The sequence below is a fragment of the Pygoscelis adeliae genome, unplaced genomic scaffold, assembly GCF_000699105.1.
Source record: "Pygoscelis adeliae isolate BGI_AS28 unplaced genomic scaffold, ASM69910v1 Scaffold12, whole genome shotgun sequence".
Classification (NCBI taxonomy): domain Eukaryota; kingdom Metazoa; phylum Chordata; class Aves; order Sphenisciformes; family Spheniscidae; genus Pygoscelis; species Pygoscelis adeliae.
The window spans coordinates 3152771-3179272 of record NW_008824290.1 but is presented as its reverse complement, the minus strand read 5'-3'; the positions used below and the strand labels follow the sequence as shown (position 1 = coordinate 3179272).

Genomic DNA, 26502 nt, shown 5'->3' with positions numbered 1-26502 from the left:
ATTCTGCTTTTTTTGTAATCTGTTTCTTTCTATCTGTACTTCTGCAATGAGTCACTTAAAAAAAAAAATCTGTTCTTTAAGTTTTCTCTCGCTAGATTTTTCTGCGGTGGTAGCAATGATCCCCCACACAAACGAGGTTCATGTACAGGGCACTACCATAAAGGCCACAAAGGCTTACAGCACAAAGTCATTTTTAAACTTAATTTCAGGACATGCTGAAGTACAAAGGGGTAATATTACAGTTACCATTTTCAGTGCAAATGACACCTGGAAGGTATTTGGGATGACTTATAACCTAGTTAGCGGTACCTAGTACAACACACTTAAATAAAAGCTTGACAGTATTATACTGGATGAAGAAATCCGACTGAAGACTGGCAAACAAGTTGCTTTTAAAAATGAGTGCTGGGTTAAGTAACATTAATGACCAGCCCGATAAAGTTAATTGCATGCTATTTATTAGCCTATTAGCAATTCCTTGGGTCTGAAGTTAAAAGCCGCCGCATCTGACAAATGTCAAGACTTAAGCCAGGCAACTCCAGCACAACCTCAAGGCTACGGAAATTTGGACAGGTCAGATGAAGTCGATCACCGGCCAGCACGACAGCAGTACGCACGCGCTGGACTTGACTGGCTCTGCCCATGCCACCACCTGCCCCGTCCAGCACGGGCTGCCAGGCCGGCGGCAGAGGCAGGGCGCCTGTGAAAACCAGCACGCTATTTCAAGGATGGAAATATACACGTGGAGGGTTAGAGGGATGATAATTACTGTCACTGTCCTTTTCTATAGCAAGACCTGAACAGTCTTCGGAGAGCTCTCCCCAAAACAGAAATGACAGAGGTGAAAACGCCTTTTGGTAGCTGTCCGGTTCCACACAAAGGATGTCTTCATTTTCGGCACTCTACAGGGAACGTTTATGCTGGATTTCTTCTTCTTCTTCTTCTGCCTCGCTTATCCCATCTGTGCTGTTTGCTCATTAATTTAAGGAAAGCCAAAAGGGAAATTTTCACTACCCTTCTGTTCCCGCTATCTTGTCCTCTTCATTGCCCCAGGGCACGGCTGTTAGCAACAGAATGGAAACCACCACGAGGCCCTTGACTTCCCCAAAAAATATTTTCAGCAAATTGCCAAGAACTGACAATATGCATATTTTTCTGCTCCCCCACTCCACCCCCCCTGCTGCCAGGGATTTGTACACGTGCTGCTCTGCTCTGCCCCAGATGGCCTGGCGCACCCGCGCTGTGTTGAGGACAGATCCTAAGTGCAGCAGTGACAGCACCTCGCCCAGGCAACTGCTGCTCTCCCCCACCCTCCCTCACCCTGGGGACACCCACCTCGCCCCAGGGCCACCCTGCTGAGGAGGACCAACTGAAATAACAAAGGTTGCAGCATTAGGGCTCTTCCCTTGGAGCACATTTTTGTCTTATGGTCAACATGGTACATGTGGTTCCTTAAGAATTCTCGCTATGAGGGACAACCCTGCTTCCCACTTGCCCCTGACACTAACAGGGCTGCTCTTCCGGTTGCTATGACCCCTCTCCTCTAAACACACTCAAATATCGTGATAGCGATCACCTGCCAGGTTGACAGCGACTGGGATCATCTTCTGGTATTCATACAGGGACACGTTCTGTTGCTTTTCAGCCATGTTATTAGGAACACACAGATCTCTTACGAAAACACGCGCTTCTGCTAAGCATCGCTCTACTAAAAGGCACATTAGGGGAGAGCTTTCTGTTCACAAAAAAGCAGCCAGATACCCCAGCTTTTATTGAAGCAAAGTGTTTTTTGGGACCCTAGCTTTACCGTATGCCACTAAAGACGTGCCCAAGCGTATGAAAACCCGACACACAGGATACATTTCATGGACCTCCCCCCTGCATTATCATCTGTATGGTTTTATGAAAGAACTGAGAAGCCACAAAGCACTACCCGCCCAGCTCCCTCAGCCACCAGCTAGAACAGCATCAGCTGCACCTCCAGCTACCCGCGTGCAGATTCAACCCTACCGTCGGATGCCTCTCCTTAAGGAGAGCGCACATGGAAATATTTCTCTATTATTCATCTCTGCTATCTTTCCTACTCTGAATTTCCACCACTTCTCACCTTCCCTTAATTATTGATACTGTTTGGACACATTTTTTCCCCAGCTGAAAGAACTACAAGGAGTGAACCATGAACCACAGTATTTATATACTTTTACCTTTTACACTGTGCATACTCCAAAGAGTAAAAAGAAACCAATATCTTCCTCAAAGATGGTAACTGAATTCTATCCTACTAAAGTGTACCAAAAGCAAATGAAAAAGGACCCAAGTTCTGTCCCGGACTTGCCTACATGGGAATGTTATTTCCCGTTAGGAAAGGTATATATTTGAGCAGCTGCTGAATTCCCATGTTTATTTTGCATCACAAACACTTTTAACTGTTCATTCATTTTAAAGTGTTCTAAGATAATTCACGCAAGTCTCTTGGACTTGTGGTGTGGGTGTTATTTGAGGAGTGCTGTCATAACAAATAGCTCTCCCCATTTATCAATAAACCAAGGTCTTTGGCAGCAGGCTTTTGTAAATTTAAATTTATTCACAAACCTAGTAAGATCGTACTTAAATAGGCCTTATTTTATTCTCCATGTGATCACTGTTGTTACTGAGACTAGTTTGATGTCAATTGCACATAACACCTCACATTAAGATGTACTGAGCTCTGCCTTCACGACTCAGAACTATTCTTCTACTAATACAGCTTTTCAGTAGTTAATGATCACTGAAGCACTTCATTTTGTGCTACTGTATTCCACAGATGTAAACCAGTTTACCTTATCAGCAACCTTTACTTCCTCAGCAAGAGGAAAAAAAACCCTAAAATTCTGGTTGTGTCATTTTCCCAAACAGTGTCATACCCTCTCTTAGCTACACTGCTTTTCGCTTACCTACAGGAGAAGAGCTGCTTCCTGTGCTTCCAAGACAAGATGACGCAGGCAGCTAGGGCAGGTTTCCCCTCACCCAGCTTCAGTTATCCAGAACTTAGCTTGTCTCCGTTTCTAGGCTCCCTCTGCAGTCAGTGGAGAGGGACAGGCACCTTCAGGGATTCATTCATGTATTCTGGACACATTTTAGGATGAAGTAAACCACCTTCCAGAGTCATTTCTCTCCATCGGCTAGAGAGGTAGCCTAGACAATCTCGACGAAACACAACTCTCGGGCATTTACATTGCCAGCTGCGTACGCGCCAGGTGACAGAGAGGAATCTTCTGTTCAGTTCTAGCACTTCCACGTCATCCGCACCTTCCAGTTAGGCAAGAGCAAAAGAAGGCATATACGAAGAGCATCAAAGAGGCACAAGTAAAGGCTAGAGAAGTGACTAATTTTTGTGGGGGTGTGTGTTTGTTTGTTTCTGTGTGTATGTGGTTTTTTTTTTTTTTTTTTTAAATTAAAAATGTTTCCCCATTTTCCCCTTTGTTGACTGTATTCTTTCATTACCTATAGTCTCTTCTGGCTCCTAATTTTTTCTCCCTTGACACTAGTATTCCTTAAAAGAACTATTAGTTCTAGACTAGAACTATTCATTTGTGCCTTTTGGACAAATTCCAAGCCTTTTGAAACTTAAAGTTTCAACAGCAATTTGTCCTCTATTTACAAAGAGTTCTTCATTCCATGGTCTGCAGTTTGACTTCTGTCCTTCCGCAGCACATCACCTCGTCACTTACTGTCCTTCTGTGGAACACCGCAGTGGAAGCATTTCCTTTTGCTCTTGTAGAGCAATTCTCAAGAAGCCGGTACTGAAAATATCTTTAAAAGCATACCGAGACATAACAACACTTAAAGCTGTAAGGAAATTCAGGCAGTTTAAAAAGATTATTTTACACTCCCACTCTTCGCCATGTGCTGGAAGAACACCCTTCCTCACAGCTTAGAGGTGTATTGCATTTTCCTCACTTATTACTATTAAAAGAAAGAAGCCAATTGTTCAAATAATCGGAGTACATAAATTTTAACAAGCCTGGTAAAACAGACAAATGAATTGTTTCTGAATCTGTAAATGAATGCTGATGTTCTCTTTTGTTAGTTGCAAAAAACCAATATTGCTTTTTAAAAGAGTCTGTTTCTTATTGAGATTTAGAATACTCATTATTCTGGTATCTGAGCTCCAAAATGTGCAGCACAATACTCCTTGACACCTTGAAGCTATTTTATTTAAAGGAGAAAAATCTATTAAACTTCCACAACATTGTCAAACCAAGGTTGCCGAAGACAGTAAATAGCGTGTGCAGTTGCCCACACACTCTGAATGCTATTTCTTGCCCCACTGATCTGTCCTTACTGGGATAATGTGCCCTATGGAAAAAACATGAACACACAAGGTGTTGAATACAGGTTGTAACTACAGCCTCAGGTTTTTTTCCCCCCCTCAGGTGTAGGCTGACCATTTTTCAGGAGGATGAAGGACAGAAAGAATTAACAGGGCTCCCACACCCCGTTATCTGGAAAAATACACATAGTGTATCTGTGCAGCCTGATCAGCGTGGCACTGGGCAGCATCCAGCCATGCGGCTTGGACTACCGAGCTCGTATGACTTGAATAATCAGGCTCATGTCAGAGGCCCACAGTTTGATCTTCAAAATGTTGCTATGTAGTTGGTAGGGATGTAACTTTTATTAGATAAAGCGCAGTTAAACAGCTGTTAAGAAAAAAATGTGGAACTAGCAAAAATAACAAGTGAAACATATAAAAATACTTACCCAGCAACTCCTGCATCAATCACACTGATTTAGTGTGACCTGACCTACACTGCACCAGCGTGGACAGATGAACAGCAGCAATTTAAGGGGAATTTGAAAACATTAAAAAATAGTCAGTGGAAGACTATAATAAGCAATATGAGGGATTGCCACTCTAATAAAGCCTTCATATTCTAAAATACTATTAGAAGTGTGTCCTGGTTTCGGACACACTTTTTCTTTTACTTGTGATCTAAATGCAGCCACCTACAAGTTAAGGTACTTCTTCCAAAAAGCAAAGGCCATCCATTGAGGGAACTCTTGCTGTCACGGCACAGAATTCAGCTGTTGGGACCGCTGCAAGGTTGAGACCACTACAACGCAGAGCATACTTCTTGGACCTTTGCTGCTGTTTGAAACGTACTGGGAAAACAACAAGAACCTGTTCAGTGTGCAGCCGAGTACTCATGCTTTGATTCTGGCAAGGACACCTCTGGGGTTTTCCGATGGCTTGACTGGTCATTCAAAGGTATTTTTTAAATTTCAACTCTTAACTGCTTATGTTAAATGGCTCAGGAATTGTTTGCGTTACAGACTACCTCTTTCTCAGTCTCTTGCTTTTCTTAAGCCCGCAATGTCTAATACAATATTTGGAGGGAAGTGGGGAAAGAAAGAAATTTGTAACAGTGTTCCTGTGTTCTCTGACTTGATGTACCTCTGACATGCTCCTCAAGAGGTGGTGAAGGCCTCTGTCTGGCTTTTGTAATTTCTTAGTAAGGTAAGTAATTAATAAATCAGAAACAGCCATGACAGTTGTTTTTTTTCTTTTTGGGAAAAGACTGTTCCTGTAAACAGAACTGAGTAACTGGAACATGGTTTTCATGCAAAGTAAGACTTAGTTCAACTGTCTCTAAAAGAAGGAGACTGAGTCTAAACTGGCTCTGTCATTGCTACTTTTGCATGCAGTGGCTGACCCTCTTTTTTCACATATCCCAAAAGAAATGTATGTAAATTTCTGTCACAGTAAAAATGGAAGATGATTTTAACCAATAGAGAGAACTCAAACTGTTTTCTCCCCTTTTCCTCATTCCAGCTCATCAGGCCATGTGTCTTCATGAAAGAGATGACTAGAATATTGAAGCTAACACCTCTGGAACAACCAGCTCTGCCTGCACATCAAGCTGCCAGAAGAAACTGTTCTAAAGTTGCAAACACGGTTTAAGCCCCCATACAATTCTCATGGGTAGGTCTCTCTTCAAACAAGGTTTTCAGTAGCAGCTGGGTAGGCAGAAAGAAACGAGAAACTTTGCAAGAGAAGGAGGAAGACGAAGTTGTTTCATATCACGCAGTACAGCTTCTCAGTCATTAATAAGCAGCAGCACACAGGGTGAGGTGAAAAGGTTAGAAAAAAAAAATGTAGTTTTAAATGCATAACAATAGAAGCAGGAACAGAAATCCCCCTTCTCCCCATTCTGCAACATAAAGCCAGTGCAAGCTTGTGCTGTGCAGCCACCTGAATGAGGCATAAGCACTTCTCTGGAAGCACTTTTTAAGACTGTCAGAGACTATTCTTAGTAACTCAGGGGAAAGGTTTCCACATTTTAGTTGTGGATGATATGAGTTACAGTAAAAGTAATTATCAGTGAAAAGAGTATATGAGTTTCTCCACTGGCAAAATGTTGTTGTTGGATGAAAGATTTTTTTTTTTCCTTCCCTCAAAAATGTGTACTTGCCCTTTAAACTAAGAACTCTTATAGAAAAAATAAACACCATGTATGATAATAGGTATTTATCATTTGACTTCTGCTGAGTAATAAAAGCACAATGTTAAAAAATAAATCGAGTAGGTTTTTTTTTATCTTTGTAGAAACTGATGTCAACACGCAACCTATTACAGTTAAAAGATTATTAGCTTGTAGCTATTAAATATCACAATATAATCAATCTTCTGCTACTTTGCTATGCAGAGGTCATGGAAATACTAATCAGAAGTTCTGGATTATATCTTGCAATAAAGTAAGCATCATCCATCTCCATTACGATCTCTTCACTGTTCTCTGAAGAGAGCACAAGCACACTGACAAAGAGCAAGGTTGGCAGTAAGTCTCAGCAGTGGTGGGTCTAAACAGTGATTTGCGAGATGTGGTATGTCATAACACAATCCTGAAGCAAGAGGTCTTTCAATAGCCAACAACTGGGACAGATTCTTAGTTAAATGACTTTCTGAGTTTGATGTAGAATATTGGCATGGCATCATCAATGCTGGTATTTTCAGCATCATACTGCAACAACACAAACCATCTATTCTGGCCTGTCATGAGCGAAAGCAATTTAAGCAGCATAATACCATGCCAAAGAGGCTGGGCTGAATAGTCCAGAGTGCTGCTCAGATACACCTGTGACTCAGACTGGATACACTCAGTGTAGTTTGGGTGAGAGTTAATTCTGAGTTTTCTACACTATGTGTCACAGTACAGTGTACCCTTATGTAGTATCTGCCTTCGATGTTTTACCACGTTTGCCATCTTATAAGTTGCAGTATCTACATATTATGCATTGCAGAGGGAAGAAGTACAGTGCATACCAGGAATGGAAGTGATATGAGTGGACTGTAAACAAGCAAACAAAAGCTTGCGATCTTTTTTCCCCTCCATTTGTTTCCCTGTAGGCTATAGTCCTATCCAAAATACTTCTGTCTGTTACAGGAGGCCATCTTGTTGTACTGGCAGTTCCTAAACACAGTAGGCTAGTTGTCCAACTATTCCTAAAGTGTTGTGAGGCAAGACTTAATCACCAAGGAGAGGACAAGAAAAAGAGAAAAAAGCTGTTTAAGGGGACAGCACAGTGCCCAATGAAGCCGATAGGAGGAATACTGCTAACCCATCAGTTAGTATACCCAAATTTTTAATTTTGTCAAAATAAAACAAGATACTTTATTCTACAGTGTCTGTAGAAGTGCAAATCATGGTTTTAATTTTCTTTTTTTTAAACCCACCATTTGAGGCATTGTTCTGACATACACACCACAGCAGATAGCTGGACTGCGGTGGAAAACCAAGAAAATCCTGTGTGAGCTCAGCTGTATATACAAAGGCCTTACAAACAGGAAGTAGGGTTTTTAAGCATGCTTGGCTTAAGATACTCAACATCAGTCAAGTGGAGATATTCATGTATCATTCCAGTCCACATCGTAACACTCCCATAACAAAGTTACATGACATGTATGTTCTTGGGACAGTCCAGTTTTAGGAGGCACTACAAAAGTCTGAGAAAATTGAGAAGCTGAAAAAGTTATAGAATAAGGAAAAGCTAATGTAAGAATTCATCAGTATTTTTCTTCTGAAGCTTGGAGTATTCAGGCATACTGTTCTAGCTTCAGGCATACTGTTCTATGCAGAGGCATAAAGTCATATACATTTTAAACAGAAAAGCAAACAAGTTGCCACTACTATTTTATACTGTTAAATTTCAACTTTTTCACTTCTTAAAGAAAGTATTAAAAACGCTGTTTGGAGAAACTTCCAACCATTTCAGAACATGTGCCTTTCCCTGAGGACAAAAGGTGCTGGATTTGCTCAGGACTGAATTTCTGTTAAGTATTCTTAGTTTCAAAACAGATGAGGACTGAATGCGTCTTGAACACCGAAAAACTAGTCACACCTGTCAATTAAAGGGAATAAGAAAAAAATTTTGCTTACCTTTCAATGAACAACAATTTTGATGAAAACATTTCATCTAGTAGATAATACCCATTTAACAACGTACTACGTGTTACTAGAAGGGACATGTTTAAAATCAATCTTCAAGCAAATTTCTTTAATTACAGTAAAGTCACCTTAAACATTTCCCCTGTACCCCCCACCCCCAAATCCTTATGGTCATCAAATACGTAATGCATCATTTGAGGATACGTAAAATACCAAAGTCAACAACAGCTCTTATTTAATATTTAATGCTCAGACTCTTCTTATGGGGTGGGAGAAAATATGGTTACATTACATGTTATTATGTTTACAGTACTTAAGAATGCAAAATCAAATCCTACTATGGTATCACAGGTTGTTGTATTTACCAATCATTCAAATGATACTAGCTTTAAAAATATTGTAAACTGACCCATTTCTAGGAAGGTTAAAGTGAAAACTAGGCACTCACTTCTGCAGACGTTCCAGCTCCGAAGGCAGGTCACAACCTACATAAACTCTATTCATTAAACTGTATTCTAACAGTGCACAAAAACAGGGATCCTACAAGAGAAGATTAATGTTTAATTTAAGTCATGCTGCTCTGGGAAGTGAATTTTCAAACAAGTTAACATGGCACATGAACACAGGAGATTTAATAGGACCTTTTCCAGAAACAGAACTCTACAAACAGCGCAAGCATGGTGTAACATGGGAGGAAGATATCTATAGCTGCTGTAAGTTACATTTGTTGCACATAGGTGCAGGGAGACTAAGCTTTCTATTCAGACCATTTCTGGAATACTGCTTTCCCTATTAAGCAGAAAGTCAGGAGGCATAACATCTTATCAGGTATTAAGAAAAGCTCACCTTCTTCCTATGGAAGGATCATGCATGGGTTCAAGAGGAGACTGCCTCTCTGGCAGGCTGTCACATTAATTGGGAACAATCACTTCTACCACCCTCCATTTAAAAAAATGAAGCAACTGCATTTTGTTAATAACCTGATTGCATAAGGTTATTCAGAATATGCTTACTGGACTTGCAGGCTGCTGGAGAACTTCAGCATTGAGGTTCTGACCTCTTCTAGAGAGAAAAAGGAGCTAGGAGCCTGTATGCACAGATCAGCATTACAATTTCCCTTGTGCTTGGAAGTCTATGTGTGGGTGCCTGAACTGTCCATACTTATAGGAACCTATGGAGTTCAGATATTCCCAAATGCAGACTGAGGACAGTGTACCAGTTCTTAACATAATCTGATGTTCCCTCACATCACATTAACCCCTCAAATCATTCATTTACTGTGGCAAATACCACATGCAATTCAAAGATATAAAAACAAAACTTACTTTCACAAGAACATGAGGATTTCCCACGACAATCAGCAAAGCTTTTGCTCTAGTAATTGCTACATTAAATCTCTTGGGGTTAGAGAGAAAGCCCAAATGGTATTTGTCATCACCAAATAAGCCTTCATGAGATCGCACCTAAAATTAATTATGGATTATTTTAGAAATGGAATAATGAGAAAGCAACTTACCTAGCCATAGTGTAACTTCAACGTAATATTTGCTTACTGCAGCAATCCACAGGTCAGTGTCAGCAATGCACAAGTTAGCTTCATAATCTGAATTTCAGCTAGCTAACTATTTCCCACCATTGGCTTTCCCACAGAAGGTCTACTCTCCAACAGGCTGCTAATGCAACTTCAGCAATTTCAAGAGAATGGTGTACTAGTTTCATTTTAGCATCAGGAATATCCACTGTAATTTGAAACACAAGATACCAAAACTGCTTCCTAAAAACCAACGATTTTATCTTTTCAGTAGAAGAAGTGCTAGAGCTACTGGTATTCTAATTCCTACAGTTGAATGACAACTCACAGTGTGTCTTTCTGCAAGCCTTCTTCAGTAGTCTCAGTGTGCTTTGACTTAGCTTAGAAAAAACAGCCAAAGCAACTAGTGTGCTATAACTATTGCTCATTAAGTTTTCACCTCTATCTATTTCATATTTGAACCCATCTTTGATAAAAGAAAGTTTTCATGACATATAATGAGTTCTCATAAATAGGAGCATAGTACATACCTAGAACTACTTTAAGAGAGATACAGTGCTGGATTGAAAAGCTATAGTATGATGTAGAACAGAGAAAGTAAGCATAGTACCACTGCCCTAAGGAAAAAAAAAACAAGCAAGAAAATCCCACAAACTCTTCCCTCAAAAGCCACAGAAGAACCCCCAAAAAACAACTGTTCCTCCACCCCTGCATTCACCCTGCTTTCCAGTGCTTTGGTTGTTTACATAGCTGTTTTATCCTCTTCTCTCCTGGAAATTCTATGTACTCCTGTGAAAAGTAGTCCAGTACCGGTCATAACTTCAGCTACACATTCCTGGTCTATACTTCCTCCTTTGATCAGTTTGCCTTATATGCCATTACTCAGACTTATACAGGGTCTGCCTGTACTATATATTCTTGAATAGCCCTCAGGGATTCCGGGTCACAAACGCCTCAGGAACTCCACGTTCCAAACATTTAAGTCTTTTACTTAGAGAGTTACTGCACCAAAACCACATTACCATTTGGAAAAAAGCAAGCATATGCAGACTTTTTTTGTATTCTGAACTGAATTCTACACTGTAGAAATACAGCTCTATAGGGCTCATAATGTCTACCAAAAGAAAGCCTAAACCCTCAAACACAATCATGTACACTGGACTGGTATCACTTGTTGATGTTCAAAGGTTTAAGTTAGCCTTTCTCCAAAGTTTCCCAACTGTCTTTTCCACTGATCCAGCACAGATTTTTACCTCTGTCCAGGAGTTCAGTGTGCCTACAACAGTGTGCATTTGATGGATGTTGTCTCAGAACATAAAGGATTGGTATCACTTATTCTGGTAGCCAGAAGCCATCTGCAAAAAGCCTCAGAAGTTATCAGCTGACTTATCAGCTACTGCTTAAACTTCTCAACTCCACATTGATTTCTTCTTAGAAGCACAAAGAAAAGACTCCTGTCAAGAGCCCTAGCCAACAATCTTACATGCCTGAGAAGGCAAAGGACAGAAAAGTAGGACATAAAGAAGCTGCTGTGGGCCTTTAGGGGCCTGTCATGTGAATTCAAATGCCAGGGATATGTGCATGCACTGGAGCAATATCTAGCATTTAGAGACTGGGAACTGGCATATGCCTGCATCTAGCCTCAGCTCAACCTCAGAGTCTTCTGAAGCCAGATGTCTCAGCTGCTACAGATAGGATTTCCACACTGTAGTCAACTGCCTGAAAACTATGACTACATCTTTGTCTGTCATCTGCAGATAACATGCACTGAGATCTTTCAGAAAGAACAGACATCTGCTGAAGCATATTGGTCAAGTCTGCAAGAGAAGGTGAGAGACAAGGCTGCAAATAATAACAGCAACTCTCTCCCAGTACTCTGACACAATCCTCTTTCCCCTTTTGTCAAATGCAAGGAATGGGCTCAACACAAATCCATAAACATCATCTTCCCAAACACATGCATCTTCCCACATTTCCTGAACACTCCCTTTTCTGAAAGATCTGTTTATTGCAAAGAGTGAAACTAAATACCTCTGCATTTTCACGGTTATCTAAAAATCTCTAGTGATGCAGTTTATGCCCCTATACCTTCATGTTTACATAGATGTAGTCAACCAAAATCAACTCGGAATCAAGGAGGTGATGTACCGTTAAAATGATGGCCTGTGACTAGTGTACTGCCGAAGTAAAAACATAGCACGGATTTTTCCCCCCCAGGCCCTTTCTTCAAGGCATTTGATAGCTTCAGATTCAAAAAACTAGCACCTAGAAACATCCCTATAATACAACCAGCACAGCACTTAAAGCGCACCATCAATATGATCATGAAAGACTATCAAGTGCTCTCCTACCAATGCAAAATAAATAAATTGTAATAAAGGGTATTCAACTTCTAGGCACAGTCAGCATTGGTGTCTGAAGTCATTGGTTGTATACCATTAAGTGATGATTCTCAAACTGAAGGTGAAAAAGAATTTAAGAACCTACATCAGCTTTCATAAGTCAAATAGCAGTTACTTTTAATACTGTGATGTACACAGTTGTCTCTAATATTTATAATGCATCCAGTTTCCATTCTCCCTATGCACACTTAAATGAAAGGTATATTATCCACATGAAACAAATTCAGCACGAGTATCTACAAAGGTTTAAGGTTTACCTCAAAATCACAGATGCTGTACTGTTTCCATGCACTTAAAAATAAGCTTTGTTTTCAAATACTGTGACAGACTGACAAAAATATAGCATTTAAATTTTTATTTTTTATTTTTAAAAGCCCTATATCAAAAAGGAAACATAGAGAATTAGACACACATAAAAACTCTCAACAGGACCACAACAAATATACATACTGTTGATAAGATGATAACCATGTACTCCTGCCCTTGAAACTCTTCTACTGTGCCAACTTTAATGTCTGCCAAATCAATACTTCTCAGAAGAAATCTGATTTTTTCCACCTATCAAAAAAAAAAAGTGTTTGAAGGGATTTATTTTTGCATTTGAGAGTGGATTACTTCAAAACTGAAAACATACTACATATACAAGTATGTGATTTAACATAGAGATGTCACAGGGAATGCCTATGCCAAGCTTAGCCATCATCCACTAGTAAGGTTTTAAAATAAAACATTAACTTTTCCTGAGAAGTATCACACTTATTACACAACTTGGTAGTGAGTATTTCACCTTCTGTCATTGAAACAGAAATCAACAGATTTTTAATAATCCAGATTTTAATGAGAAGAACAACTTAGATCCATAAACCCTCTCCTTCCAATGTGCATTATATCCAAAACCATGCTTACCACAGATGTGGTAGGGCAAGCTGCTTCCCCCAACCCCTCATGAAGGCTGTGCAGAGATTCCACCTTTGCTTGCCAGCTGCATCATGCAGGGTGAAAGACAGAGGTGAGATGTGACTTTAAGTACCCTCCCAAAAAGAGGAAGGGAACAAGGAGTCTCATGCACTGGAATGCTGGTATGTGCAGGATCACATCTGCTAAAAGCTGCTTGAAGACTATACCTTAAGTGGTCCAAGAAATTTACCAAGAAATCATGCCTGGCTAAGCTGAGGATTACAGTCAATAACTACTTTCTATTTTGCAATGCAAGGTGACTTTCTTGAAGCAGACATTACTATTATACGTCTTGCATCATAGGCAGATGAAGGACATAATCATGTTAAATGATGTGAAATGTTTTAGGAGTATAAGAGGTTCAGTCACATCAATACTATATATGTTTGAAAAATAAATAGTAACTGTAAACATGGGCAGGTGCATACACCTGACCAGTAGGATCAGCAGAGGCAGAGCTCTAATTTGCAAGTGAGATTTCTTCAAAAGGGGTTGGTCTTTTCTACACACCTCAGTGTTTCCCCCAACCCGCACATGCAAGGCCATGAATACTGAGATGTGAACACCAAGAAAAGCAATATGCACACTGTCCAGAGCATCCTCTGGAAATGAAAGGAGATTTTCTTCTTTTTAAAATGAAAGCAGACATCACATACTTAACAGCCTTGAATATAAATAGTTTTAAAAATAAAGCACAGCATTTGAAGTTGACATTCAACGTTCTCTACAGGTTTAAATAGCAACACAAACTTCAAGTCTGACTACAGGACAGCTAAGAAGTCCCAATTCCTCCAGTTTCCTCAAAGCCATAACAAAGTGACATGCCACCTACTTCACTAGATTTCCCTTTTGTTCCAGTCCTCAGTGTAGAGAGTAAATGACAGAATCAGATTGCTGTTCAATAATAAATTCTTGACTTGCACTCTTTACTCTCAACAACTGAAAAATCTGCTTCTGTCTCCAAAACTGCAAGCAGATCTCTCCTTAATAATTTCCTGATTTTTAAAACTAAAAAAAAAAAGGAGAGTGCCATTACTGCTGTCTTTCTCTAGGTTTAGATTTCAATGGAAACATCATTAATGATTGATAATACACTGTGTAATGTGACACACAACAATGAAGTTTTGAGATATGCCTCCTGGCTTTAACAAACCACAGCCACAATGTAAAACCACAAGATGAAATACAGCAACTCTGAAGTTCTTAGACATCAGTTGTACCTGTTTACGGTATGGTGTAATCACTCCAATATCAGTCACTGACACTGCAGTGTTTTCATTTTTAGCAAGGTGGCAACAGTACTGCATTACTTGAACTGCTTCAGTTGGATTAAACCATGAAGGACTGTGACTTTCACGTCTTTCATTGCCCTGTATTAGGGGAAAGGAAATGAGAAGATGAAGACCAGGTGCAGAAGTGACTACATATCTATTAATAGATTATTCTTATACATCCTAAATGCAAAAAAATGTGATGTAATGTTACATACAATTTTTCTTCTTTGCTATACACCCTTTCCAATGAACAAGCATCACCTAACATTTTATATTGTTTTTTTAAGCTGGAGAATTTGTATGACAACAGTATTTTAAGTGTACAAAAAAAGGAGTTAAAGCTCAACTTAGAATAACGTGTTAGCAAGTTGGTATCTTGCTTTTGTGCAAGGTAGAAGGGTTCAAAACCAAGCCTCTCCAAGCAGTGGATATTAGCACTTTTTACTAACTTGTTGGAAGACTAAAGAAAAACTTTATTCCAAACTACTATTTCTTCCCCTGCCTACTTAAGCCTTAATAATCCCCTGGTTTTAGAGGCTTGTATTCATTCTAATGTAGCAAACTCTTATCAAAAGCAATCTAAAGGCAGCTGACTGTAGCTCCATCTTGGTCAATCTGCTGTGATTTAAATGTGTACCAAAATGTCTCTGCAATACACTTCAACGGGCAGCTGCTCAAGTTCTTAACAAATGTTTGACTTCAGTAGTTGTTTCTAAAACCAGATGGTCAGGAAGTCACAGTACTTGCAAAACAGAGTTTCTTTTTTTCATGTGCTTTCTAGAATTCATTCTAAAAAAACCTCATCCACAACATCAAACTTCTATCAGGCCTCCTTATTCATACTTTCACTATATGAACATTTTACATACCCTTATTCCATGAAAAATTAATGGAAATCCCTTCCTGGGCAACTTCCCCCAATGCAACAAAGAAGTTACTACTGAAGTGTCTGCACAAACTTCTAGTTCCTTATGATAAAACAATTTAGATGGCAAGGCAAGCAATGCAGAATGTGACCTGTAGTTCTTTACGAGTTTTGTGATCTGCAAAGACAAAAACCAAAATCTGTAACTGAAACAGATAATTATTCATCAGACTTCATGGTACACAGCTCCCAAGCAGATACTACCTTACCATCTTCTAGCATTTAGCTTTTCTAAAGCTGCCAAAGAACTGCATTAAAGGCAAAAACTGCAGGTGTGATCTTCAATAAGTAAATACTAAATAAAAGCATTTTTTTCAAGGACCATCTCTTTCCCCTCCAAAGGAAAAAAGAAAGAAAAAAGGAACTGAATCTACGTGATAGATGAATTGGTCATTCTCCAGTTTCTTGAAAAGTTTGATCTATAGGCACATTCTCTTTAAGAGAGTCAGATTCTTTTCATGGGGTTTCCATGGATGTAACCTGTTTTTTTGAGGAAGTCTTGACAGGCAGAAAGGGAGCACCAGAACAGCTGATAGAAGCTGGCCTTAGAAACTAGAAATGTATTTGTCTTTAAATGAAAGAATGGCCTTAAGGAAACATTCCAGTCAGTAATAACCAGCTTGAAAAAAATATGTCCTGTAAAGAGACTAACATATAATACTCAAGTCCAATGGTATCCTTAAAGCCCTCACACTTCCTGCTCTCTCACTATGCCAATTCTCTTTAAGCATTGTATAAGGAACACAACGATGAAATTTTGCCATAGCAGATTTTAGGAGGAAGCGTGACAGGTTTTTCAGTAGGCTGAACCCAACCTAAAGCCTAGGGCCAAACACCCCCGCTTTCCCCCTTAAGCCTGCCATCAGATTTCCTCCCTCCTCTGCTTACCTGGCCATCTAGTCATCTTTTGCTCTCAGTTTGATTCTTCAAAGTATATTACCACGAGAATGGGAAGGCATCTTAGTAAGTTTAACTTTAGCCCTATATTTCAGATTCAGACAATAATTTAAATCAGCTGAAACATCTGTGCTTGTTTATGTACTATGCTACCTCTGCCACTTAACACAGACATCAGGTACTTCACCATACAAGAGTTTTGGGAAGCTATCCTTCAGCGAAGATGTGATAAAGAAAGAGGAACAGTTTCTTTTTTCCCTTCCTGAAACATGATATTTGCAAAATTAATCTTTATGTTTAAAGAGGCGGCTTTGTTTGTCTTTTTATGTTAAAAATAGAAGTTTTACTTGTTCATTTGTGGAAAATTAAGTTATGAGGTTATGGTAAACGTGGACAATGGAGATAGAAGGGAACGTTAAGCCATTATTTAGAATTCTGCTTTGTGCACCATATTTTAATTACTCTGCTTAAGAATAGAGAACCCCTTCAAAGAAAGGTTTTGACATGCTGGAGAGCTCAGCAGCCTTGCTATTCAGAGTATATATTCAAAATAACCAAGCTTTCCTAGAGAACTAATGCTCAAGCTAGACTTATCACTAAGCATCAGGGAGCAAAAAGGTGGTAAGGAAACAGCAGGAACCACAGTTTCTCCTTTTTTGATTTAGATGGAAAAAAGTTATTTAAAATTGTAGTTTTACTCACCAACAAAGGATTGTATGCTCCATAGGCACTAAAAGCATCCTCATCTCTCAGATATATCTCCCTTGATGTCAGTCTTTCCAGCAAGGACATATTTAATCCAAAAGCCAGTGCAATTTTAGATTTTATTACTGGCCCTAACTGCTTTGGATCTCCAACAAGAACTATCTGTATATGCAATTAAAAAAATCCATCTTGTATTAAAAGTTATTAAAAAAATGTAGTTTCAATAACAACATACACACTTCAGAATTCAAAGGTCAATTTATATCAAGTATTCTGCTTTCCTCCAAACATCTAATCTGTTTGCAAGGAAGGGTTAGGCCCAGGACAGAAGTACATTGTTGTCTTAAACTAAGGAAGTATGTTTTTATTTTGACATCTTCCACACACTTAATCCTGTCCTACCAATGTAGACTTGTTTTAGATGTAAACTAACTTGTTTAGGAAATGGATATTGTGCATGAATAAGATTTATTACAAATACTCAGAATTCCATACTCATTACCAGGAAATAGCTGCTGCATCCTACATCATTCGCAAAAATAAAAACAGTAAACCAAGACTTTCTTCCTTTCAGGAAGTGATGCTAAGAGAACTACCTGTCCATTAGCTTCTGAAATCAACCCAATAGGAATCAGGCTCTCTGGTTCACTTGCTTGCCCTGCCTCATCCAGAATCACATGAGTGAAGTGTCCAAGCCTAGAATTAAATAACATGAACCCAAAACAGGGCTGTTTTCAGATTAGTTCATTCTGCCACCCTGTGGTTGACCTCAGCAATTCTGTTAACTTCTTTGTCAAGTGTGCCAGGCAACTCCACACACACAGAGTAAACATAGATATTTTCCAACACAGAATATAGAAAAGACAACCCAGTAACTTAAATCAGTCATCTTTGATCTCACTCACATACTCCGATATACACAATCACTGCTTATCTTAATTAAAGCATTGTTTATACCAAGGTTAAGACACTTAGAAAAACTTTCCTCAATTTCCTTCAGCTATTTAATTAGAACAATGCACTTGGTGTAGCAAAGACAATCTCCAGGCTTTGTTTCTACCAAACAACTCAAGCCAGTTACGCTTCAGTGTGTCCCTTTAAAATCAAAATCAGAGGAATCTTTAGTTAACAGCACTTGACATGGTGGTTGTTGACAGTTAGTAAAGGTGACTTGATAAAGAACAAATACAATATAATTTTTAGTGTGACAATCATTTTGAGCCAAAATGATTGTCAACAGCAACGTTATTTCCAAGGCTCCCACTGGTAGTGGAGAAGAAGTTATTGTGTCAAAAATTTTTAACGTTATTCAAGATAATTCTTAAATTTACCATGGAGAAAGTCTCTGCTGAAACATTACTAAAACCAAGTGGTTTGCTAGGAAGACAATTTCCAAGTAGAGGCACATGCAATAAACTGTATTAAAACAGCTCAAGTTACAGTACAGAAGGTATCTAAAAGCTCTGGGTTTTGTAGCATCCAGCTATCTCAGTGATATTCCTATCTATAGTACTCTACCGTATTTCTGTTTGATAAAACATTCCTGCGCTGCTGCACGTTGTAATTATTATCCTGAACCATGATGCCTTCCGAATATCATCACCATCTTTGCAGTAAGGTTTCACCATGTCATCAATTTGCTGCAGAAACAAAAACGTATTTTGTAAAACAAAATACTGCTCTAAAACTAAATGTTTTAATTTGAATAAAAAAGCCCACGGAAAACTATTTTAGAAGCTGAGCAAAACACTTATATTTAGACCTATTCTCACACCGAAATGTATTCTTCATTAATTTGCCTAAACAAAGTAATACATATGCAAGACATCAGTGTTTTCTTTATTGTAAGGATCAAAATTGAACATATGGATGTTTCATATACATACATATGTATGTATATAAATATACACATATATATAAAATGCATACACAATGTGCGTGTACTGTGTGAGAGTGACAATTCTACTTGCTTACTTTTCTGTGTAAGTAGTCTTAATTTGGAGACAAAGGCTTGACTTCAGTAACAGATTTTAGGATTGCTTTGTGAGTCAAAGCATCTTACCACATTAAAAATCCCACCAATATGTATGTGCTGCTTGTGGAGTTAAGCACTGCAGGAAAGAGATTAAGATTTTATGCTCATACAATCAAATTAAGGACTATGATCAACATTTTCTGGTTAATCTTCTGGAAAAGCTGAAGTAATATGTTCATACTTTGGACTCTAAACAAGTCTAACAAGCCTAACAACCACCGACAGTTACATTACTAAATCAGTATTTTAAGATCAAAATATTAAAATGGAAATATTAACTGGCAGATATCTATAACATTTACCTCTGCTGATCTGAAGCTAGCATTAACTCGGACCATAGCTCCTGGTTTTAACAGATTGCTTTGATGCAGCCGCAAGCAAATCAGATCTGTTGCAGCATTTGATGGCGCACAAACCAAAATTCGACTATCTGGTAGAGTATAATGTATCTATATTAAAAGAAGATGGACATTAAAAAAAGATTAGAGAAGTAGCCGTAGCCCAGATATGCCTGTTTTATTTCACTGAATACAGAATCCAGAAAAGTTTTGCATACACACTACACTCATTCATCCTTTTGCAGTTCAATAACACTAGTCTTGACAGTCATGACTAAGTACTCTCAAACTGAGTGTACCGACAGCAGAATTAATTAATGGTTATCATATTAATGTGTACCTGTGCTTCATGAATATATTATGCACTACTGGAATCACAAGTTAGATACTGTTCACTAAGGCTTTAAAGACAAAGACAAGATGACTTGAAAATAAGCTATTCAGAAATTTTGTTAAATTCATATCAAGTCTTTCCTCTTTCACGGAGCTATAGAAAATTATCTTAAAAAGAGTATTTTGAAAACTCCTTGGGAAAAAAATACCATGGTACTTACAGAATTACTGTAAGTGTTCCAACACTGAAAAGGTTAGAGATGACTGATTTGTCATCCACCATTACCTGTAAAATAGCTTCAATTACTGTTAATGTTTTTCCAGTTCCTGGTGGTCCAAAGAGAACATAAGGTGTTGGACGACACTCGCCACTCAGTATCCTTTTCACTGCCAGTTTCTGTTGCTCATTCAGCATAGGATTGAAAAATTCACCAGCTCTCTCTTTAAGTGTCACAGTTTTACCAACTATAATCAAGATAAGCATATATTAAAACTCCACATAAATATTTTTAACATACATAGATTAAAGCAATTCCAATTCACATTATGCTTCAAAAAATTTTCGTTTTCCTTACGTGGTAATAACTCATGAATTTCTCAAAAATTCTGATTTCACAGAATAGCATGTAGAAAATAAGCCATTAATGTTTCAGAAGTGTATTGGATCTTCAATAAAATTGAAGGCCAGAAAAGGACTATGATTACATAACCCAACAATCTGTAAAAACTCTATTCAGTAATTTTAGCATCAAGCTCACTTTTTTGTCCTAGAATAGCAAAATTTCAGTAACTTTCAGTAACTGGTACTTTGGTGATAATACCACTACTAGGTAACCAGTATTAAGTCATGACTACTGAAATTTTTTTCTTAATCCTCTCTGAATTAGTCTAGCTTTAGCTTTCCACAGCAGAATCTTATTAACTGTTGGACAGAAGTGCATTCTAGGTAATCCATTCCCTATTTCTTTAGGCATCCTATCGCTACAAAGTGATAAAATCACCCTCTTTGGCAACTAATATTGATACACTGATATTTAAAGTCATACTTTCCAGAAAAGAATAGGAATGATCTGGGCTTTCTGAAAACTTTTCTGAAGTTTTAGTATCTTTGCTAAAATGTAGCTATCCCAAGGGTGAGACACAGCATCCTAGTAACAAATTGGAAACTTTGAACATGACCAAAAATATTCCAGCAAACAACTGGGAAATGATAATTTATTGAGTACAAAATATATCACTAGACGTTTGCCACCCCCTCCCTGGATATGTTCAAGGCCAGGCTGGACAGGGCTTTGACCAACCTGGTCTAGTGGAAGGTGTCCCTGCCCATGGCAGGGGGGTTGGAACTAGATGATCTTTAAGGTCCCTTCCGCCCAAACCATTCTATGATTCTATGAACTAGAGATGTTTAAGTAATCCACAGAAAGACTCCAATGAAACTTCCTGCTAGTACTGTTCTATAATTTGCCTTTAAAAGACAGAGCATAAGGACATCTAAAAGGTATCTTACTCAGCCCTGGTTTACTGAAGTGATTGCAATCCTGAACTGTCTATACTTGAATATAAAGTATTAAAGTATACCAAGTTGGCTTGTTTGCGCAGCTACTCTCATCACATCTGTTATGTTCATCTCCCTCGATGCCATGCATTTTGCCTGTTTGTTCTGCAGTTTTTTGACCTGAAAACAGCAAGTGAAGATAAATGAATTTATAACCTGGCAACTATCTTCACTAACACTTTTGAAGTTGCTAGGTTTTAGTTTTTCTCATTAAATAGCATTATCCCATTAAATAGAATACCTACTGTGAAGACAGAAAGATAGAGTAGTAGAAGAAGGTGCTAGCAATTCCCACCTTAAATGTAAGACTTCTAAAAGTTTGGCTTATGTGAACATTAAACATTTATTTCACAAATACTTTGCAGGCTGAGATGAGGATTTTGAAGCTATGGCTGAGTAACTTGTTTCCTTCCACAAAAGCTAACGTTCACATTCCATACCACTAAGCAAGATGATGCCTCTTTCAGATTGCAGCGTGGGAGAAAACTGCTTGTAGGGAATGTGGTGTTTGCAAGGTTCTGGACCAGATGCCTCAATCATCTTAATAACACTGATCCTAATCCAGTGAAGCGATGAGTGTTAGAGATTGATCACTCCTCCTTGTACAGGACAGAGGTATCATCCAGAGATGTTTGCTGCTTCCTCAGAGCCATGATGTCATGGAAAGACTGCAAGGCTCATCTAGTCCTTCTGACTACTCGCTTTGCTGCTTACCCATGTGGGTACTAGTGACACCTTGAATAGATCAAGGGGAGGATCATATAGATCTGGGGTAAGCATGAGGTGTGATGTTTTCCACCATCCTTCTAGTCAAACAGAAAGGCCCCAGTAGAAGCAGGCATCTTGCAGAACAATAACTGTGCTGCTGCTCTCACCAGCACAGCTCTTGGCCTATGTGCAGGAGCTCCTTGACTGCACATAATTAACTGCAAAACCAGAGACATGTCTGAGTTGTTACCACAGGAGGATGGAACAGCAGCAATATTGTCTGGTGGTCTGTAACAAATCCCTGCCAGAAGGAAGACAACATGGATGAGACTTCTGACAAACAATTGGCATCAGTGTCCTGATCACAGGTTGTGCAGCTTCCTGGAGATTTCAATCATTCACACACCTGTTGCAATTCACCCAGGCAACGCCTAGAATTTCTAGACTGAGTTGGTGACAGCTTCCTAACGTAAATGGCCGACATACTGATCAGAAATAACACTCTACTAGACTTGCTGCTCAAATACAGGAGAGAGCATGTGTCCATATACCAGCTTTTTTTGCAGAGACTGCAAGATTGGAGGAAGGCTAAGAAGGTAAAGCAGCAGAGCCAGAATTCTGGCCCTTCTAGAGCAAACGTCAGTTTCTGTAAGAAATCACCAGGCAAAATCCTCTGGGAAGCTACCATATGGGGAAAAAGATGCCCAGGAGAGCTAAGAGTTGCTTATTGAGAGATCATAAGAAAACCATCCTGTTGCACAAGATCGTCAGGAATTTCAATAGAAGGCCTACTTAGCTAAGCTTGTAGCTTCTTGATGAATTCATAAAAAGCTTATTATAAGCAGAAACAAGGACAGGCAAAAGATAAAAACACTGCTTGGACAGTTGGACAAAATCAGGAAGGTCAAAGAGATCAAAGTACAGCTGAAGCTAAAATGTGGCAAGAACAGAGTAATAAGAAGGGATTTAGCAAATGTTGTGGTGGAAGAGAGACAGTTCAGGGATCATGGAGGCTCAAAGATGGATGAGAGAAGACAGTTTATTGATGGATGATATGGGAAAGAACTCAATGCCCTTTCTGCCTCACATGCAGGCCTCCAGACTCCTGTGCAAAGTAACAATATGGGAAGGAAAGGGACAAGTAACAGAAGGGGAGGACCATACTACAAACTGCTTAGAGACACTAGATAGGGTAGATGTGATTCACCATGCTGATACAATTGTGGACACTGCTGCCTATTATCTACAATAGAAAATAATCATGACAAGCAGGGAATGCCTCTGACAGCAAGAAAAAGCTAATATTGCTCCAGTTTAAGACAGACAAGGAAGATCTGGGGAACTATAGCTTGTCAGCCCAGTCCCTAGGAATATCACGGAGCACATCCTTCTTGATTTCATGTCCTTCACATGATTGGAAAAAAGGGAGACCAGGAATAGTCAACATGGCTAAACCAAGGGGTAGACCTTTCATGACCAACCTGATTTTCCTTTATGAAGAAGAGACTATTATGTGGACAGACTATTACATGGACAAAAGAAAAGCAGTCATTGCAATACTCCTTGACTTCAGCAAGGCTTTTGAAATGGTTTACTTACCACATCATTCTTATTTGTAGCCTGAAGACATATTAGCTAGATCAACAGACAGTTAGACAAGTTGAAAATTGACTGAACTACTGGGCTTAAAGAGTATTCATCAATAGTGTGATACTCAGCTGGAAGTTGGTCAAAAGCTAAGAACCCCAGGGTTGCTGTTGGGACCAATATTATTCAGTATCTTCAATGACTAGGACAAGACCAAATAACATCCTTGACAAATTTGCAGACAACACAGTCAGGAGTCATACCTCCAATGCCTGATGGTGCATCTTCAGTTCAGAGGGACCATGAGAAACTTGGCAACAGAGCCAACAGAGAACTCATGAAATTCATTAAGAAGTAGAAAGCTCCACACCTGGGACTGAATAACTGTTTGAACCAAGACAGGCTGAGAACCCACCGGCTGAGTAGTAATCCTCAGGCCCTTTTCAGGATCCTAGGTTACTGTGGATGCTAGAACTGTATACGAGCCAATATCATGTTCTTGTTATGAACTGGAGAGGCTGCGAGCTTGGATTTGTAGTTTGGTCATGAGGAGATGAAGAGACAGTCTAATAGCCCATGATGACAGATCAGAGTTACAAAAAAAGTGAGAGACACTCTTCTTTGTAGGCACTTGTGATATAACGCCCTTTTCAGGATCCTAGGTTACTGTGGATGCTAGAACTGTATACGAGCCAATATCATGTTCTTGTTATGAACTGGAGAGCCTGAGAGCTTGGATTTTTAGTTTGGTCGTGAGGAGATGAAGAGACAGTCTAATAGCTCATAATGACAAATCAGAGTTACAAAAAAAAAAAAAAAAAGAGACACACTCTTCTTTGTAGTCACTTATGATATAACAAGGGACCACATCCACAAGTTGCAGGTGGAAGGAATACTGGGAATTAGGAAGAAAAATCTTGAGTGGAAAGGTGGTGAAGCACAGGTTATGCAGAAGCTGTGGAACCTCTAGACAAAAATAAACACCCACCCTCCACCTCCCTCAAGCTGACTTGATTTAGTGTTGGTTACAGTCCTGCTTCAAATAGGAAGGAGGACTAGGTAACCTTCTGAAGTCCTAAGATTTCTGTATTTTCTCTGTATAATTAACTAGCAGTTAAGAAACCTGGGTAAATCTACTCAAAACAGAATGATTACCTTCTATCATAAAATTGTTTCCTGCCACAGTAACAGGACTTAAGTATCTACTCAACAGTAGCTATGAAAACTAGCCTAAGGCAAATCTGAAAATTCCAATTATAATCATACAGGTTTTTTTATAAGCACTTTCCATTTGAGATGGGAGTGTTAGCTTAATAGCATCAGTTATCATAAAACTCCCTGTCCTCAGGCAGCAAACAAAAACTTCTGTCATCAGAAAGTAGCAGAATACAACTTTGATTCTTTGATACTCCATTATGCAAATCCTTTCTAACAATAGCTGTACAGTACATATCTGTTACCAGTTTGAATGGTATTCAGCATTTTAAGGAACATTTACAGAATAGATACCTTACTTTCCTGCTGGGAACATCGTTCAAGGCCATCATCAACAACACAATACTCAGTAGTATTCTGGGTCTTGATAGCTTGTGGTGATTCTAAGACAAGCCGTTCCGGAAATAACACTTCAAATTTAGAGGACAAAGAGAAAGCAGAGAAATTTGAAAGCCACACAAACACTTTGCATGTTTCACTGATTACATTACTGCTGATACATCAGCTTTCTCTGAGTTGCCAAAACTGGTTTATTAGAACTAATGTAAAAGTGGTAAAGACCTGTGTGAAGTACATATGGATCATTCTACTCAACCATAAAACAGGAAATCGGTGCTGTTTAATAAATTCTGAGGTAACACAAAACACTGCCATTTCACGTGCTATTATTATAACAGTATGATTTCTACAGTTCTTATTGGCTCAAACAGTTCACAAAAGTTTGTTTCCACTCCTCTCCCCTGTGATGGCCAACAGATTAAATCATTCTGATGACACCTACTCTAGATTCAGAGGTTGTTTTTTTTTTTTAAAGTTACAGAAAACTCCTCTAAGAACAAACTACAACGCATTCTTCTCAGTACGCCCTGATGTGAAAGCAATATAAAAACACAAGACTCCCCACAAATTCCTCTAGACAGCTTAAGTCAACTGAAGTGTACCTTTTTCACCCAGGCAAATAGCTTGCTCAACTGCCAACTGGCATCGCCTGCTAGTAATCCTATTATCAGAATAAAAATTTGTAGATTAAAGTAAAAGCTTACATTTCCATAAACTAAAACAGCATACACTTACAAGGTACCCAGTATTTTTCACTATGCATCAGTACACATAAAAATAGGAGTTTTATATAAAAACACTTTTTTTTTTTTTTAAAGAAGCATCTCTTGAGAAATATGCTGCAGAAGTGTCAGTCAACACCTTTGCTATGAATAACATTCATATATGTATTTTCTAGCTCTTCCATGAGACAAAGATGGCCTGGTGTTCCAGACTTAGATAGTCTTTCAAGGAAGTTCTCTGCAAAGTTGATTTTACAGGGAAGATTGAGCAACTATATACAGATAATAACATCCCATGAATAAAACAAAAGTAAAAAAGGATGGGTGGTTAACATCAGCAATTTCTTTTGCAGTCTTGCAGCTATATTGGTATATTTTTTTCTTAAAAAAACAAGAAAAAAGCCCCAAAACAGAACACCCCACGTCACCAACCCCCCCCACCATTTCACTGCCTGGCATTGGTGCAATCATTTAGAGAGGCTGAAGACAAGAATTCTTTGTACATAGTGACTACAGTTGCAGTCTTTTACCAATGAATGTAGCGGCA

At 38.9% G+C, this 26502-nt stretch overlaps 1 protein-coding gene across 1 annotated transcript in view; it reads right to left on the bottom strand.

The window, feature by feature from the left end:
* Positions 1–467: 467 nt before the first annotated feature.
* MOV10L1 (Mov10 RISC complex RNA helicase like 1) overlaps positions 468–26502 on the bottom strand; it is a 49355-nt gene continuing 23320 nt past the window's right edge. The window contains exons 14-29 of the mRNA XM_009318774.1: positions 25836–25894; positions 25189–25304; positions 21474–21504; positions 20113–20291; positions 19458–19604; positions 18639–18760; positions 17717–17816; positions 17118–17282; positions 15463–15636; positions 14540–14689; positions 12813–12920; positions 9755–9892; positions 8878–8969; positions 4241–4338; positions 3711–3828; positions 468–717 (exon numbers count right to left, since the gene is read on the bottom strand). Coding sequence (XP_009317049.1) covers positions 468–717; positions 3711–3828; positions 4241–4338; positions 8878–8969; positions 9755–9892; positions 12813–12920; positions 14540–14689; positions 15463–15636; positions 17118–17282; positions 17717–17816; positions 18639–18760; positions 19458–19604; positions 20113–20291; positions 21474–21504; positions 25189–25304; positions 25836–25894 — 2047 coding nt within the window. The remainder of the gene's footprint in view (positions 718–3710; positions 3829–4240; positions 4339–8877; positions 8970–9754; positions 9893–12812; positions 12921–14539; positions 14690–15462; positions 15637–17117; positions 17283–17716; positions 17817–18638; positions 18761–19457; positions 19605–20112; positions 20292–21473; positions 21505–25188; positions 25305–25835; positions 25895–26502) is intronic.